The following is a 16,533-nucleotide window of genomic DNA, read 5'->3' as shown; positions in this document are numbered from 1 at the left end:
CTGCCTTACTGGGATGGCTGGGGTGCTACGCGGGCCCTTTCAGTTTCTGGGACCTAGTCCCAAGCAAGGAAGGGTGGTAGGCCACTGGGCAGACATGTGGAGCGTGAAGAGGGAAGGATCCAAGGTGGGGGACAGTGCAGGAGGGAGGTGCCCTGGGTCTGTTGTAGACAACACAGAGGGACAGGCCTGTAAGGCCTGAGGATCACATCCATCCGTGGAGTCGGTGCCAGAGGACAGACGGCACATCCACACGGACATGGACAGCCAGCCCCTGCCCCTTGTCCCCTTTCCTCAGCTAAGGGAAGAGCCAGGCCACTGCTCAGAACTTGTGAGCAGGGAGACAAGGCACTACACTAATGTACCCCACACCACTCTGCTGCCCTACCCTCCTCCTCCTCCGGGCAGTGGGGGTCACTTCCTAGGCCCGTGGCCACTGCAGCCAAATCTCCCAGGTTGCATGGGTATGGGGGAGTGGAGCCCACCGAAAGTTCCAAGTGGACCCTATTCCGCCCTGCAGAGGTGACTCAGCCTCACCTTCTATCCTTCCAACCCTCAAACTGTCACCAGTCCAAGCCACCTAAGGGAACCAAGCTGATGTGTCAAGAACTTGGAGAAACGAGGCAGGGTGCAGCGCATGGCATGGCCACCAGAGGGAGCCAGAGAGGCACACCGCAGCAACACCACACAGGACAGCAGAGTTGGGAACCGTGGCCTCCCAGGATCCAGACCCCATTCCCCCGGGGGCTCCACACCACTCCTCACACACATCCACAGCTCCTGATTTATTGCCTTGAGAGTCCAGAGCACCTGAAGGCCCAGGATCTGGTCACAAAGGTGCCGAAAACAGGTCAGGGTGAGGGCAGGGCCGCTGAGGCATCGGGGCCCAGTGGTTAAAAAAACACCCACCTGCCGTCCACAGCCCAGGGAGGAGGCCTGGGCATGGGGGGGCGGAGGGGGCTGGACGGAACTGGTGGAAGGTCCAGGGAGAGCCTCAGAAAGACAGCCGTGGGCACGGACAGGGACAGAGCAGGAACGCACACACACGGCCAATGGACTCCTTCAACACAGATGCCCGGGGCATCAGGAGTAAAGGGCGTACAGGGGTCAGGGCCTGAGCTACATGACGCAACATCTGGTCTTGTGCGTGTGGGGGTCTTTGAACCGCAGTCTCTGCTTAGGCCGGTACTTCTCCAGGTAGGTCAGCTGCTTACTGTTGATGGCCCCACGGCGCTTCCTGCAGACGGGAACAGGCAGAGGGTCATAAAGTCTGGCTTGGACACCTTGCCTTTTCCCCCCAGGAAACTCCAGACCCTGAGTCATACTCCAGTGGGACCGGAGTGGATGGACCCACAGGAAGTAGGGCTAAGCTGGGGCCCTGGGGGAGAGGCTGGGAGGCTGAAGGTCCGGGGACACAGCTCACCCTAGCTAGCCAGCCCCACCTCAGTGCTGTGCCAAGGTGCAGAGAACTGTGTGTGTTCGGCATAGGTCTTTAGGTGGCATATCCGTCTGCATAGCCCAGGCTCCCCTAAGGGCACCTGCAGGCTAGTAGACCCACGCTGCTACAGCCATACAGGGCCTGCCCCAGAGAGAGAGAGATGGCTGTACCTATTTCAGGCAGCACAAGGTGTCCACATATCCACAGCGGGTATGTCGCACACATTCACACACACACACACACACACACACACACACACACACACACATGCCACATCCACTGTGCAGTCCTTGCCCAAAAGATCAGAAAGATAAAGATGGGGGTCCTCCAGGAAGGCTACCATACCACAAGGAGGTAATGGCTTGGGAGCAGCCAGGGAGGGCAGAGGAGTGTGTGTGTGTGTGCGGAGGGGTTGGGGGGGGTTGGGGGGGGATTCTTCACAAGGAACAGCTACAGAAGTGAGAGGTGAGGGGCAAGGAGAGGCCCTAAGTGGCAGCCCAAGCCCCACTCAGCTTGCCAAGATCCACCATAGATCCCCGAGGGCCACCCACCCACCCACGCTGGCTACTCACTGTCGGATGAACTGGATAGCATCTTCATACTTCATCCCGCTCTCGATAAGGGCAAGAGCCACCAGCACTGGAGCCCTGCGGGAACAAGCAGAGCTGAGGTGATCTGAGACCCCCACACCCCATCTCGTCCCTGCCTCGGGCCACCTGACCAAGATGGGCGCATGAGGACCTGATGACCCCACACCCCCCACCCCCCGGATTCCTTCAGCTTGCCCCACAGAGGATACAGACTCCAGACAGCCCAACCCTCTTCTCTAGTCTGGCTCTTCCTGTGCAACCTGGGGAGATGCAGACAACCTCTCTGTGCCTATGCTCCTAGAAAAAAAGAGCTATAAGCATACCGGCTGCTATTGAGCCTGCCCTCCAGCCCCCCTGCCATAGGGGCATCTGGGGGGTGCTCCCCTGCCTGGCTCATTTCCATCTAGTGAGGGCAGCTGTTCCTCTTCAAACAGACGTCAGGCCTGGGTGACCAGCATGTCTTTGTGGGAGCTCTTTTTCTGCATGAGGCGCAGTGACTGGGTCACAGCAGGAAGCCATCCCTGCCAGGCTGTGAAGGGACTTGCCTGGGAACCCTGGGGCCTTAGAAAGGTCGAGTGGATTTAGCCCACATCCAACAAGGCCACGAGTGCCACCCACCCATCACTCACCTTCCCAGGCCGGCCACACAGTGCACAGCCACGCAGCTGCCCGGGTCATTGTAGAATTTGGCCTTCAGCAGGCTCAGCCAGTCCTCCACCACTTTGCCAGGAGGGGGCGCCCCGTCATCAAAGGGCCAGTCCTGTAGAGGAATCCGCTTAAGAACTTGCCCTACGGATGTTAGCTTTCCTTCCCCTGAGTCCCTCAGAGTTCTAGGTTGGGGGGCGGGGGGGGGGGAGGCCGGCCCCGCATGGAGAAGGCTCCAGCCGAGGGTATGCTAGGGCACAGTGTGGAGAAGACAGAGGTGAGACCCATCTATCGGTACCATTGGTACCAGGGTGAACCAGCATGGGTCTGCAGGAGCTAGCTGATGGAGGGCGGCCCTTGGGACCTCTCTACCTCTGTCTCCAAACAGGGCAGCTCCTGAGGCCACCAGTTTATGTGGCTGTCCTGAGTCTATCCCGAGTCTCTCCTGAGAAAGGGAGATCGGCTGGGGCAGCATCATACTGAGATGCTGACGCGCCTCTATTACACTCCCCTCGACACTCACACTATGGGAGGCCCTTGAGGCTCACTCAGAATGGCCTGTGGGATCTCACAGCAGGGAAGGGTCAACGGAAGGGGTCCTCCCAGGCCTGTGCGACCCCCAACCTCCTCCTCCCTTCTACAAACTACCAGGCAGTGGATATGAGACCCTAGCAACACAGGGTCCTCACAGCGGAGTAACCTAGGGTCACTCTGGTGCCGAGCACAGCCGGTCAGGGTCTGCTGCATGCGGCCTGGCTCATCCGGGCTCCGCACTGGGAAGGGAGGCCTCGTGCCAAGGAACTGGCTCTGCTCTGGCCCTCCAAGCACCATGACCAGTTCCGCAAGGCTGCCCCTCCTCCACTTAGCTGAGCCCCCAGGGCCAAGAAGGCAAGGAAACAGCAGCTAGGATCCCTACCCACGGCCTCTGCACAGGGTCTCCCGGGACCCACTGCTGCCAGGAGACAGGCTCCCACGTGGCAGGCGATGAGAGGCTGAAGAGAGGCCCCTGGGAGCCAGGCAGGCACCTGCTGAGCCCCGCCTCATCTGTACAAGAGGGTCTCCATCTTCACCAGCCAGGGTGGACAGGACTCAAGCCCTGATCCACAGTGCCAAAGACACCCAGCAGGTGGGGAGGCAGAACAATCAGGGGAGCGCCACTCCCCCATGTGAGCCCTCACACTTCTTTTTTTAATATACACAGAAGAGGGCACCAGATCACATTACAGATGGTTGTGAGCCACCCTGCGGGTGCTGGGAATTGAACCCGGGTCCTCTGGAAGGTCAGTCGGTGCTCTTAACCTCTGAGCCATCTCTCCAGCCCAGAGCCCTCCCACTTCTAGCTGTGGTGAATGTCTGACTCCAAGCCTCCACTGCTCCAAAAAGGAACCACACAGGCTACAGGCTGCCAATGGCTACGGAGCACCTAATGGGACCCACAGGCCCCAACGCAGACAAGCCAAGTGTTGGGAAGCTATGGTCAAGAGCACCGAGTCTGGGGCTGGAGAGATGGCTCAGTGGTTAAGAGCACTGACTGCTCTTCCAGAGGATCAAGGTTCAAGTCCCAGCACCCACACAGCAGCTCACAACTGTCTATAATCCCAGTTCCAGAGGACCCGACACCCATGGCAAAACACCAACGCACATAAAATAAAAATAAGTAAATTAAAAACAAAAAAAAAAAGAGCACCAAGTATGTGCAACCTGAGCTCGGGGGCTAGTCTGGGAAGGTAGGTGCAGTGGAGACGACTTACTCAGAGTCACCTATCCCACACACCAGCCAAGGCACAGATAGCCCAGGATGCATCGGGCGGCAGCAGAAAACCCAGCTTCACAGCGAAGAGCCCCAAATCTACTATCCAGACATTGCTTTGGACAGTCACGGTGCCCCTCACCCACATGCCCCTCACCACAACAGTGATGCCGTCCTTCTCCAGAGGGGTCTTGTCATAGGTCACTTCACACACACGCACCACGGTGGTAGCCCCATACTTCTTCAGGTCCTGGGGTAGAAAGAGAGACCGAGTGGTTCAGAATCCAAGTGCTGGCCTCAGCCTGGAGCTCTGCGCCATGCCGAGTCCCCAAAGGCCTGCCCCTCTGGAGATCCTAAGCAGAACTGTGCCCCCTCAAGCTCCCTCCCTGGAGACGGAGCACACTTCATAAACCAGCAGGAGGGCTCGGATGTTGAGTGGCTGGCAGGGTAGCCTCTCTGCTGGTGCTTCCGGGCCACCTGCCCCTGTCCTACCTGGAGAAGCTAAGGAGCCCACCTGTGTTCACTAAAACAAACAGCTCAACCACTGTGATTTCAGCCCTGGCCTGACATTCATGCTGCTGCACCACCCAGGACAAAGGGTCCCAGCAGCAAGTCCTTGCTCTCTAGATAAAGCCACTCCAGAAAGGTGGCCCAGGTCTCGGACAGCCACCTCCTTACATCTGCACTGCCCTCCATTCCTGGGCTGCATGAGTGGGCTCCACAAAGGTCCTTTGGAGTCTCTAGCAAGCAGAGACAGAGGCAGCAGAGCGGCACCCAACACCACCACCATCAGGGAAAGCCCCATCCTTCAGAGGAAAGTTCACGCAGCCAGCATGGGGTATTTATACCCACAGCCACCAGCAGGGCCACCCCCCACCTACCTGCTCCCAGGAGATATTTTGGGAGTGGTGAGGAACGACTGACTGGGTCTCGCTGGCCATGTGATGGGGACACCAGACACAGCTAGGCCAGGACCCTACTATTCTGAGAGTGCAGGAAGAATGAGGGAGTATCCACCTCAGAGACCACGGGGACGCTGCGGAGTCCATCAAGGAGAAAGCTACGCCTCGGCTCAGGACTCAGTCCCAACCCTACTCACACTGTGAGCCCCCAACATGCCTACACTCCGGTCCCTGCCCTGAGCATACACTGAGCCTTGATTCTGCTCACATGCCGGTCTCATCCGGGTCACACGCTGAGCCCCTGTCCTGGCACTCACAAGTGCTTTTTTTTTTCTAGTCCCTCCTTGGGTCCTACTGTGAACTCTCAAACGTCTCAACTGCCAGAGGGGTAGGCTCTGAGAGTAGGTACCTCATCCTGGTCACACACTGAGCCCTCCCTCATCTTGCTTACACTCCGATCCCTGACCCTAGTCACACACTGAGCCTTGATTTGGGACAGTAAGCCCTCATCCTGGTCATGCGCTGGGCCCTGATCCTCCTCACTCACACCCAGACGTTTATCTTTCATTCTGGTCACTAAGCCTTCATCCTCGTCACACACTGAGCCCTTGTCCTGGTCACTCACGGTGCTTTTTTTTTTTTTTTTTTTTTTTTTTTTTTTTTTTCTAGTCCCACATCAGGCCCTGCTGTTATCTCAAGGTTCTCAACGGTGAGAGGGGCATAGCATCCAGCTATGTGTCCAAGGTCCAGGGTCCCTGACATAGGGTGTCCATTGCCTTCCTCTATGCATCCTTTCCTATTTTGATACCCAGAAGCCCACGGGGCTTAGCTCATGCCACAGAGGAGAGGACTGCGAATCTGAAGCCACCAAAGTCTGTTCCACAAACTGCCCAGCACTCAGCTGCACGCTCTGCAAGCTAATTCCAGGGTCTGCAGTAAGGAGCCCTGCAGAGGGTCCCCAGGGAAGCCCTGCTGACAGCCTCCACCTCTATTCCTCTATGTGAAAAAACACCTGGTCACATCTGTAGGCTCCCCACATGTCACCTCGCAGCTTTCCTGCCCCCAAGACTTCCTGGGGCTTGAGCTTGTGGACTGGACTAGCCATGTGGTGGCCCATCTTCCATCTGCCTGTCCCCAGGCCATTTCCCCATGAGCCCTTGTCTCATCAGCCTCTTTCTTGCTCCGTTTCTGCAGAGACCAAGGTCACCCAGAGTCCTGACAACCACAGCTTAGGCAATGCCCAGTGCCCACAAGCCTGAACGCAGCCAGACCTCCAGAAAACCCAGCTGATCACCAGCACCCATCACACCCTGAGCCGCCCAGGACACCCACCCAGCCCTGACAGCCCACTCACCTCGATGAAAGTGCTCAGGGTGGCGTTGCTGGGGTTGTGCGTGATAAGGAAGCGCATGTTCCGGTAGCTCACCTCCACGGGCGCGGGCCGGTTCATGCGGGCCATGCCTCCTCCGGGGACCCAGAGAGGACCAGCCAGCAAGGGCTGCACGGGGGGTCCCCCAGCCCCCCACACCAAGTCCAGTGAGATCCCCGTGCTTGTCCAAAAAAAAGAAAAGACTTCTTAAAACCTCGTCGTCCCCACACCCCGCACAAATATTGTGCAAATACTTGGGAGAAGAAGAGGAAAGCTGCCTGGTGGTCGATAATTCCAAAAGAAAACCCAATTCTAAAAAAGAAAAAGAAAAAGAAACAAACCCTCCCCCTCCCCCAGTAAGATGGACAGCTCCAAAGTCCTGTCTCTCAGAGTGGAGTAGTTACAAAGAAGCAAAAATAAAAATAACAACAACCAAAAAAACTGAGCAAAGAGAACTTCAAGTTGGTGACTCTGGCTGCCGAGCACTGTCCTCTATGGGGCCTTCGCTGGGGACACCGTCTCTGCATGGGTGGATCGAGGAGAGTCCCCTTCGCTCAGAGCTGGGCCCCAGCACTCAGGACCCAAAGGGAAAATGAACTTGAACTCAACCAACTCTGGCGGCCCTGGGACGTGGTGGGCAGGCAGCCTCTGATCCGGGGCGTCCGTCACGTTACCCCATCAGGGAACGGCAAGTCCTGGAGAGGGGCAGCGGGCTCAGGCAGCCGTGCTGGCCTCTGGCCTGGCAGCAGAGGCCATTGGGAGGCAAGGGCAATGGTGAGGGCCAGAGAGGCACGGGCCTCCTCAGCAGCAGCACCCACGGTGTTGGGAAGGGCAGTAGTTAGCGCTGCCTTCCTGGAGTTCCTCCATCAATCGCACACTGGTCTTCAGAAGGCACAGTCTATGGGAGGGGAGAAAGAAATGGGAGGTCCTCGTTGGTCCTCAGACTCTCCATGAGAAAATACAGAAGGACAGAGAGTTCCTGCCAGGGCTGCCCTAGGCCCCTGGGGTGACAGGAGAGCCACACACAGCCACCAAGACAGGGTGAAGAGTGTATCGGGGTTCACCCCAGGAGCAATGAGAACTCAAACAAGAGTGCACCCACAGCAACAGAAGCCAAGCCACCAAGCCTGGTCCCCCACCTCACAGCCCATGAAGACAGTGTGGTCCTTCTCTTGGGACTGCGAGCCGTGGCACAAGGTACAAGCTCAGATCGTTCTGCAAGGGCAGATCTCAGGGACAATGGGTACTGCCAGAGGGACAGGGACAGGAGGTGAGTGGCCTCAATTGCTACCCCTCGGGCTTTCTGCAATCTCCACCCACAGCCACCACTTACTGGGACCTGCCAGGCACTAGAGGTAAACAAGATATTCTGCCCTGCAAGAAACCACAGTCCAAAAGGCCAGCAGCCAGGCTCATGCCAAAGAAATGACAGCGGCGTAGGTGGCCGGGAAGGGGGTCACACCGTGACAGGGACCTGGGGAAGGACACTACTGAAGGACATCAGCCTCAGCCCTTCCACGCCATCTCCCCCTCTCCAAATCTACTAGCTGCAAGAGATCAAAAGAGCAGCTAGCCTCCCTGCTACCCTCAGGAGGACCTGGGAGACCCTGGGCACATCACTGGCCTCTCTGGACCCGGTTCCCACCTACACAGTGAGGGATTGAACAACATGGCCCTTACAGTCCCTTAGGCTATGACCCAGTGGTTAGCTGAGCCTGGGCCCCTGGACTCAGCCCCATACCCCACCCAGCATTCTTCTATCCAAATGAAGGCCCTCCTGGACCCCCACCTGGAAGAATTCTGCCCATACCTCTGACCTCTGCCCCAGCACCCACTTCTCCAGCTGCCCACCAGGCAAACCAGGCCCTGGGATGCTCAGCCTGGCTGCAGGAAGGGCCCAGCCTAGGACCCTGGACCTCCTGCCTCAAGCTGTGGGCACAGCCCCCACTGTCCGAGGCTCAGCTCTACCCGGCAGCATACGCTCCGCACTCACCGCCTTCTACGCCCGGGGAACAGCTCAGCACTCCACTCCAGGTCAGTGCCACGGCTCACAACTAGTCCTTGCCATCGTTTGGACAGGGCTAGGATGGAGGGGCACCCCGTGGGAGGTGGAGGGGGGGCAGAAAAGGAGTCCTGTGCCGGCTTTGGCGGGCCAGGTCCTCAAGCCCTATGCATGCAGAGGCACGACTAGCCCGAGTATAAGCAAAGAGAGCCTCATGCTATGACACAAACACCTGGGCCTCCCGGGAGGGACATCCCATGTGTGCACGCTGCAATGCCCTTGTGTGGACAGAAGAAGAGAGAAGGCCCCCCAGGAAGCCAGAGAACACGGGCAGGCTCCCGTAGGGCTGACTGCACCTATCAGCCGCAGTATGGCGGAGGGGCTGTAAAACCCCAAGAGTCACCGCCAACATCTAGTTACAGACTGGCCACCCGGGCAAAGGAAGCCTGAACCACCTATCATGCTCACCCCAGGCCTGAGGGGATGGAGGCCAGGGGTCCAGGTGTAGGTTATCTCCAGGCTGGACTGCATCTTACAAGGCCCTGCACAGTCCACTGCAATCCGGGCCACACACACCCCCAAGTGAGGGCAAAGAAGCATGCCCACAGCCTGCCTCAGTCACCTCCACCCAGGCTCAACCACATGGTGCCCCCCCCCCCGAAAAGGGGCCCCTCCCTTGACACATCACTTCTACTGGATTGAGAAGCTCAGAGAACAAGGAGGGGGCTTCCACCGGACCTCTGCCCTGCCAAATCCTAGCAGGTCTGACCCAAGGCTCGTGGGCCCACCAGCCACCTGTATCCCCCCCCCCCCCCGTAACCCAGCAGCTCCCCCGAGTGAAAGCAGATGGCAGAGCTCACCTTGCCTCACCATTGTGAGTCCAGGCACTCAGGCAAGCCACCACATCCTTACTACTCCTCATGCTTATGGGCCCTACTAAGGCCTGGGCCTTCCTCTGACTGGCCCTCCTCTATCCCACCCAGCCTCCTCTTTAACAGTATCCTAAACTAAGCACTCTGCTGCTCCCAGAACCGGCATGTTTTTCAAGATCAATATTTGTCCCTTTTTGCCAGATGAGGACATGAGCCAGAGGGGCGTGGAAGGCCCTTCTCTGGACACTGGCCAGCCCCCACCGTCCAGCAACGCGGGTTTTCTCCACATCGCGTCTAATAATCGGGAACACTTGAAACCCCAGGGAAAAAAAGAAGACACAGAGAGGTTCGCAGAGGCCCCACCCTCGAGTGATGGGGTGAGAGTGCATCTGGCTTCAGAAGGGACCTAAAGGGGACCCTGTGTGACACTCGCGGAGTCAGGGGTCGCAGTTCAGGGCTTTGCGCTGTCAGGACAGGTAAGGTTGCTCGTGGATGGGCTGGGGACCCCAAGGACCCGTGGTGGGGTGTGGTGAGGGCGCACAGCTCCCGGACCTCAGCGGGGCTTCCCACCCAGCCCGCCAAGGGAGCCGCCATCCCAATGTAGGACCCATCCCGGTAGGGGTAGGGTCCGGGAGTGTCCTCGAGGCCGGGTCCCCGCCGCCCGCAGCCCGGCTCACCCGCGCCCACAGGAGTGCGGCTGCCTCCATGCGCCGGCCGGCCGGGCCGGGACCCGCGCAGCGCGCGCCCTCCGCAGCGGCGCCGGCTCCGGGCGGATGCTGGGCGCCCGGCGGCCCAGCTATTTATAGCGCCCGGCGTCACGTGGGGGGCGGTGACCGGCGGGCGACCCGACTCGCAGCGGCTCCCGCACCTGCTGCCTAAAGATAGAGCGCCGGCCGGGCAAACAAAGGCGCGGCCAGCAGAGGAAGAGGAAGGAGGAAGGGGGAGGACCACCGCGGACCAGCCTGCCTTCCCCTCTCTGCATCCTGCTAGGCAAGGACTTCCCTCTGCAGAAGAGCCACCGGCCTGGAGGACCCCTCCCAGCTCTCCAGCCTCGCACGCATTTACTGAGCAGCTACTGTGTGCCCGGGACCAGTAGTCCTCACTTGGGGTGAAAGCCACCCCACCCCACACCGTCCCGCCGGCCTACAGCTGAGGAAACTGAGGCACTGAACCTAAGCACGCTCCAGAGTCACACAGCAGACGAGCAGACTCTACACTGGCTCATCTATCTCCAAGGCAACTGACACCCACCCAGCCAGCTCTCCTGCAGCCTTCCAGGGCACTCCCCCAACAGAATCTTCTAGGCTCCACTGCCTCCACCGACAGAACAGAGTCCTGGTTTTGTCCTGGGGCATCCCCGGCAGGAACCCTGTGCTCTTCAGCCCAAGAATGGAGACAGATGTCAGTCCACACCTGCCCCAGTGACTGCATGGCCCTGGGAGCCTTCTGGAGCACGGCTTGTTGAGCTCCAGTTCTCGGAATCCCTAGAGGCCTTGCCTTGCTGGGAACCCAGCCCCAAGCTTGGCTCCCAGACAGAGGCCTAGCCTTGCAATCAGTAGCTGGTGCTAGGGAGAGGAATGGGCCTTGGTAGGCTGGACCTGAGCCAAGAGAGGGCATGCCCCACCCTATACTACCAGAGAGCAGCCTGGCACATTAGCCAGCCTGGCACAGCCGAGCCTGCCAAACCTCATGCTTGCCTGGCCCAGGTAAGTAGTGCTAATAGTGTCCAGGCTGGAAGGTCTCACTGGAGCCCCATCCGAGCTAACCCCAGAAAGCCAGGCAGCCAAATGAGATCCCCCAGAAAATACATGCTAATAGACCCGGCCCAGTAACTGCCCTGATTCCGGCTCCCAGTCTCACCATGATCTCAGCCGTCCCACCGGCTCCCACTCTGACCACAGATCCGGTGTCCACCACAAGGCACCAGCATCCAGCAAGCTCAGAGGGATTGAGTAAACTGCCCGAGTCACCCAGCCAGGAAGCTGGACCATGCCCAGGGATTTGCCCACCTGCAGACATCCTACGGGTCCCATCCCCGAGTGGCTGGGAGGAAGGAGTCACAGACAAACCACCTCTGGTGGCTCACCACAGTGTCCACGTCTGGAAAGGGCCTGGTGTCAGGCCCGGCAATTTCTGAGATACTGCCCCAGCTAGGACCGCAAATGGGGCCCCAAGTGCCCCCCCCACCACGCTAGCTGGGGCCTCTAGCTAGGCCTGGGGGCACCTGCTGCAGCTGGCAGGGCCCCAAGCCTTTCGGAGAAGTCTATATATATACCACATCCAGAGCCTTCTTGGAGCCCTCCCAGAACACCCATCTCTGGGGCCAGGAGGAGAGACCCTACAAGACTCCACCCACACCAGTCCCTAGGAAGCCATCCAAAAGCTCTTGCATCCCTGTGCCCCACAGCTCTAAGAGTGCAACCCCTCGCAAAACATTCACCCTAACTCCCATGCCACCCCCTCTCCCCTTGGCCATGTGCCCAGCCCCAGGGAAGGCATCTCTAATGGGAGGAGGAACTTAGCACTCAGCTCCACTCCCCCCCCCCGCCCCACCTCCCACCCAGGCCTGGCACCAAGAAGCTCCTACTTGTTTATGGAAGGAGCCAATGACCCAGCGTTCTAGGCAGAGGTCCAGATCGGGGAACCGTCCAGAACCGATCACGAGACCTCAGCCCTCGAGGTCTGGGGGAACCTTAAGGAGCGGACACCCATGCCACCTAATGGGAGCTGCATGCGTTCCCAGAAGCAGCCACCATGTCAGCTGCCCCTTTGGCGGGGGGGGGGGGGGGCGGGAGAGGGGGTTCCCCAACTTAGTCCCTCAAAGACTACTTGAAACTATGCACAGGATGGGGACCACAGGAGAGTCTCAAGTGGCAGTCGCTCTGGAGGGGAGGGTGGACAGGGAAAGGTTCCCAGAGGAGGAGAGCCAAGAGGGAGATGGACACCCTCTTGGTGCCTCCACTGACCATCCGCCCTGATGCCCTGTGCCACCTGAGGCCAGTGCTAGCCCTCGATGAGCCTAAGGCCAACTCTATAAATGGACACACTGCCAGGGAGGGAAGCCACCTTCTAAGGAAGGTGGTGCCAGCACCCTGTCTGTCATGGAGCCCTTGGGCTGTGACCTGGAAACAGCTGTGAGGAAGCAGACCTGGGCTTCCAGCAGGCAGGCATCTGCTGTCCCCTCCAAGGCTCAGCCTCAACAGTGCCCTGTAGGGCATGGTGGGGATCTGCTGGCCCAGGCTCCCTCCGCGGGCACCCTCATATTGAAAGGGACCAGCTCTGCCTGCACCACTGCAGACGAAGGCCTGTAACTGTCACTTCTGAGGGCCGGCAGCACACAGTTATTACCTGATTACCTGAGCCCAGGTAATCATGCATGAGGTCCACCAGGGACCGGAGGTCTCAAAACTTGGGACCTCTGGCCCCCAACGGTCCACCCTTAGCTCTGTGTTCTCTGAGGGCATCCAAGTGGACCTTCCTCCCAGGAGGTACCTCAGACAGTCATGGCTGACCGGGGACCCCTTTCCTCCCCCGTCACTTCCCAAGAGCTCAGCCCATGTGACCCACATGTCTTTCTGCCGTTTATAGTCTGTGACCTCCCTTACACTAATACAGACCTTGGGACTCTTTCCCAGGAGCCAGGGGAACTGGGTATTCATTCATTCATTCATCCATTCATTCATTCACTCAATCAGTGTGACAAGCATGCTGAGCACCCTGGTGCCAGTCATAGGGCTGAGCGGGATGGAGATAGGGAAGATGCGGAGAGAACAGTTGAGATGCCAGGCATCACTACCGACTCAGGGTGCCTCAGTTTCCCAGGCTGCCGCATACAGAGTGGGGTGGTGCTTTCCCAGGACTGTCTGCTCACAGCTGAAGCACCCTGGACCAGCTCGCCCTACCCTTCCCCTCTGTAGTTCTTCCCACCAAAGCTCCCCCTCCCCCCCATCCCCTGCCCTGGAGCCATGGCTCCTGGCTCTTTTCTTCCTGCGCCTGTCATCAGGTTACTCTCCGACAGAGTAACCCCTAGCAGGAACTCGGTGACTCAGTTTCCTGAACTATAAAGCAGGATGAAGACAGCAAACTCAACCCCCTTCCAGGGTCACCAGAAACCAGCAAGCTCCAGGCTGCACCCACACCCAGAGCACAGCACTGTCTCCTCTCCCACTTGTCCCAACATCCAGGAAGCAGAGGACCACTTGGACCTGGATGTCGCCCAAGGCCACACGCCTTCAACTTTGTCATCTGGCCCCTACCTCACAACATCCCAGCACTCCCAGGAGGCTCAGAACTGCCTGGAGACCCAGCTGCACCAAAGGACACCAGCCATGGTTTCTGCCCCTGCCCACCGAGGGGACTTGAGGGACCTCCCAGATGTCCACAGGCCCCCCTACTCCATCAGGGACTCCTCCACAAGAAAGAAGGTGTTGGTAACAGACAGGTGTGTCCATCTGGAAGGGCAGCTGGGTGTCTCACCTACAGCACACATTAGCTCATCTGCCAAACAAGCCACCACAGCTGTCCTCAGAATGTGACTTACACTGCCAGATCAGACGGTGGCTCCCACCTGCCACAGCTCACACACCTTCCACAACGCCAACAGCCCACAAAACTTCCTGGCCTTCAGCGGAAGGATGAAGGGGTATGGGAGTCACACCTCCAGGTTCCCTGTTCCCTCCCCCCGAGTGCCTCAGACATCCCCGGGGCCAGGCCAGAGCCTCAGTCTTCAGGAAGCCACCAATCACTTTCAGTGTGTTCCAAGCTCCCAGTCACATGTGTACCTACCAAGCGCTTCTGGGCCCCAGGCCCCATGGCTGCACTGGGTGATAGGGAAGCAAATGCCGTAATTGACTTCCAGCAATCACAGGGACGGGGGTGGCAGAAAGCATGAGATACTAAGCAGGGAGTTACGGCACGGGCTGGACAAAGTCACCATAAAAAGGAGGAACTGGGAAGGCAGCGTTCTGGCAGACTCAGTTCCCAGGGTCGGGGCCAACCACATCCTCCTACAGCAGCCGACACCCGTGTCTACTTGGCTGGCAGTTCACAGTGTGTCCCATGGTTTTCCCCCCAGTCTACACACCAGCCCCACCTGAGATCCAAGACTGAGGGTTCCAGACAGACAGAGGAAAAGGAGCAGGGCTCCCCTGCACCCTGCTTGCCTTGTCCTAGCCCAGGCTTGCTTCCCGTGCCCCCCGTGTGTGAACTTCACAGACACAGAGGCTGCACACCCACAAGGTCTACTGGGCAACCAACAGAAATGGCAGGAAAGCCCACTCCACCCCAGTTAGCCATGGCACCTCCAGACACCCGTCAGAGCCTCTCCAGCCACCCCTCGGAGCCCCGAGACTACCATTTTGTACCCAGCTACGACCAGCAGGAGAAGAAGTGACCTTCAGAACCCCACAGGGCCCTTTTGGCCCCAAATGATAACAGATGACAAGCCAGGCGATCACATGTCGGTAGTGGGAATTAAGGGTGACATCTGCTACTGACAGAGGACCCACAGCCATACAGTCAGACAGAGGCCAGGGCTGACTGGGGTGGGGTGGGGGAAGGCTCTGGACCTCACTGCTCCACCTGTGCTGCAGGTTCGGGAGGGTGCCCAAGGCTGTGTGTGCATCACCAGGGCTATGCTACCACGTCGCCACCTACCATGGTCCTGACCCACTTTCTGATGGTGTGGCTGGCTGGCATGGAAGTAACAGGAGACACAGGAATCAGTCTACACTGAAGCCACAGTGGCTACACCACAGTGGGAAGGGCCAGGTACCCCACAACAGACAGAGGGCTAGGAGGAAGGCAGAACTTGGGTCCTGCAGGAAGAAGATGCCGCCCTGGCCACAAGGGTGACACCCTTCCCCCATCTGCCCTAGGAAGTGCTATGATACCCTTTCCCTCTGGGGTCTGCTCTTCTACCCTGCTGGCCTCCACCAAGGTCCCACCCCACTCAGGGCTAGTAACACTCACCACCTGGGTCCTCAGAGCTTACCCTGCACTGGCAGCTAGCTTTATCTCATCGCCTCCAGGCATGTCAGGGGTGGAGGCTGGAGCCCTGATATGGAAGCACCAAGATTCAGCTCAGGGGAAGCCCAAACAGGGTAGGGACATAGAGTCCAGGATCACAGTCTGGCACAGTTCTCCCTGCTGAGCAGGGGGGAGGGAGGGAGGCGCAGGCAGTCCTCTGGGGCCCTGTGATAGCGGAGGCATGGGAGGGTAGATGGCAGGTCATCATGGCCCAATGAGGTAGGTGGCCTGCCTGGTGCAGGCCAGAAATAGAGTCTCAGTTCACCCTCCAATACTCAAACCACTGGGCAGATATCCCCAGCAGGCAGCAGCCGAGGTCTGGCCTTGGGCCCTACGTCCCATCAGCTTCTCCTGGGGTCCACACTTCCTCTAGTAGGAAGTGGGAGGGGAAAGTGGATGAGGCCTGCACACCCAGCCTACCCAAGACCAGCCCAGGAGCTGGTCATCCATGCTCCCTCCTGCTCAGCACTAACCCCCATTCCCCATTCATTCCCCAGGAAGTGGGAACCTCCATAAACAAAGGAGGGGCTGCTCCTGCCTCTCAAGACCAGGCACTTGCCCCTCCCCAACCAGGATGCGGTTCCAACCATGGTAATGTAAGGAAAGCTGTACACACACTTCCACAAATGGGCATGCACACACAGAGACACGTTCCATGCGGGGATGTGCCACACACCTGCATACACAGACACATGTACATACAGTTATATACACACATGCCTCCACGCAGGGATGTGCACACTCAAGGACCTGCACATATGGGACATGCACAGGCATGTTTCGGGGGCGGGGAGTAGGGGGGAGTGATGTTCAACCAGATGCCTGTGCCAGGAGAACAAATCCATTATCCTGCAGTAGCTGGACCCACTAGTCTCCAGGAGTGTACAACGCCTACCAAGTTCTCCTACCGTCAGCCAACAGCCCATCTTCCTCTCTGCCTG

At 58.7% G+C, this 16,533-nt stretch overlaps 1 protein-coding gene across 4 annotated transcripts in view; it reads right to left on the bottom strand.

The window, feature by feature from the left end:
• Positions 1-767: 767 nt before the first annotated feature.
• Positions 768-16,533, bottom strand: part of Ptp4a3 (protein tyrosine phosphatase 4A3) — a 34,145-nt gene continuing 18,379 nt past the window's right edge. The window contains exons 1-6 of one of the 4 annotated variants that reach the window (XM_028886024.2): positions 10,243-10,347; positions 6,677-7,589; positions 4,578-4,670; positions 2,655-2,785; positions 2,008-2,082; positions 768-1,234 (exon numbers count right to left, since the gene is read on the bottom strand). In XM_028886024.2, coding sequence (XP_028741857.1) covers positions 1,117-1,234; positions 2,008-2,082; positions 2,655-2,785; positions 4,578-4,670; positions 6,677-6,781 — 522 coding nt within the window. In that variant the 5' untranslated portion in view covers positions 6,782-7,589; positions 10,243-10,347 and the 3' untranslated portion in view covers positions 768-1,116. Of the gene's footprint in view, positions 1,235-2,007; positions 2,083-2,654; positions 2,786-4,577; positions 4,671-5,098; positions 5,201-6,676; positions 7,590-10,242; positions 10,348-16,533 lie in introns of those variants that run through there. The other 3 variants (XM_028886025.2, XM_037197545.1, XM_037197546.1) reach the window with 3 other exon arrangements.

Source organism: Peromyscus leucopus, chromosome 20, assembly GCF_004664715.2.
Source record: "Peromyscus leucopus breed LL Stock chromosome 20, UCI_PerLeu_2.1, whole genome shotgun sequence".
NCBI lineage: Eukaryota > Metazoa > Chordata > Mammalia > Rodentia > Cricetidae > Peromyscus > Peromyscus leucopus.
This window is presented reverse-complemented; position numbering and strand designations above follow the sequence as displayed.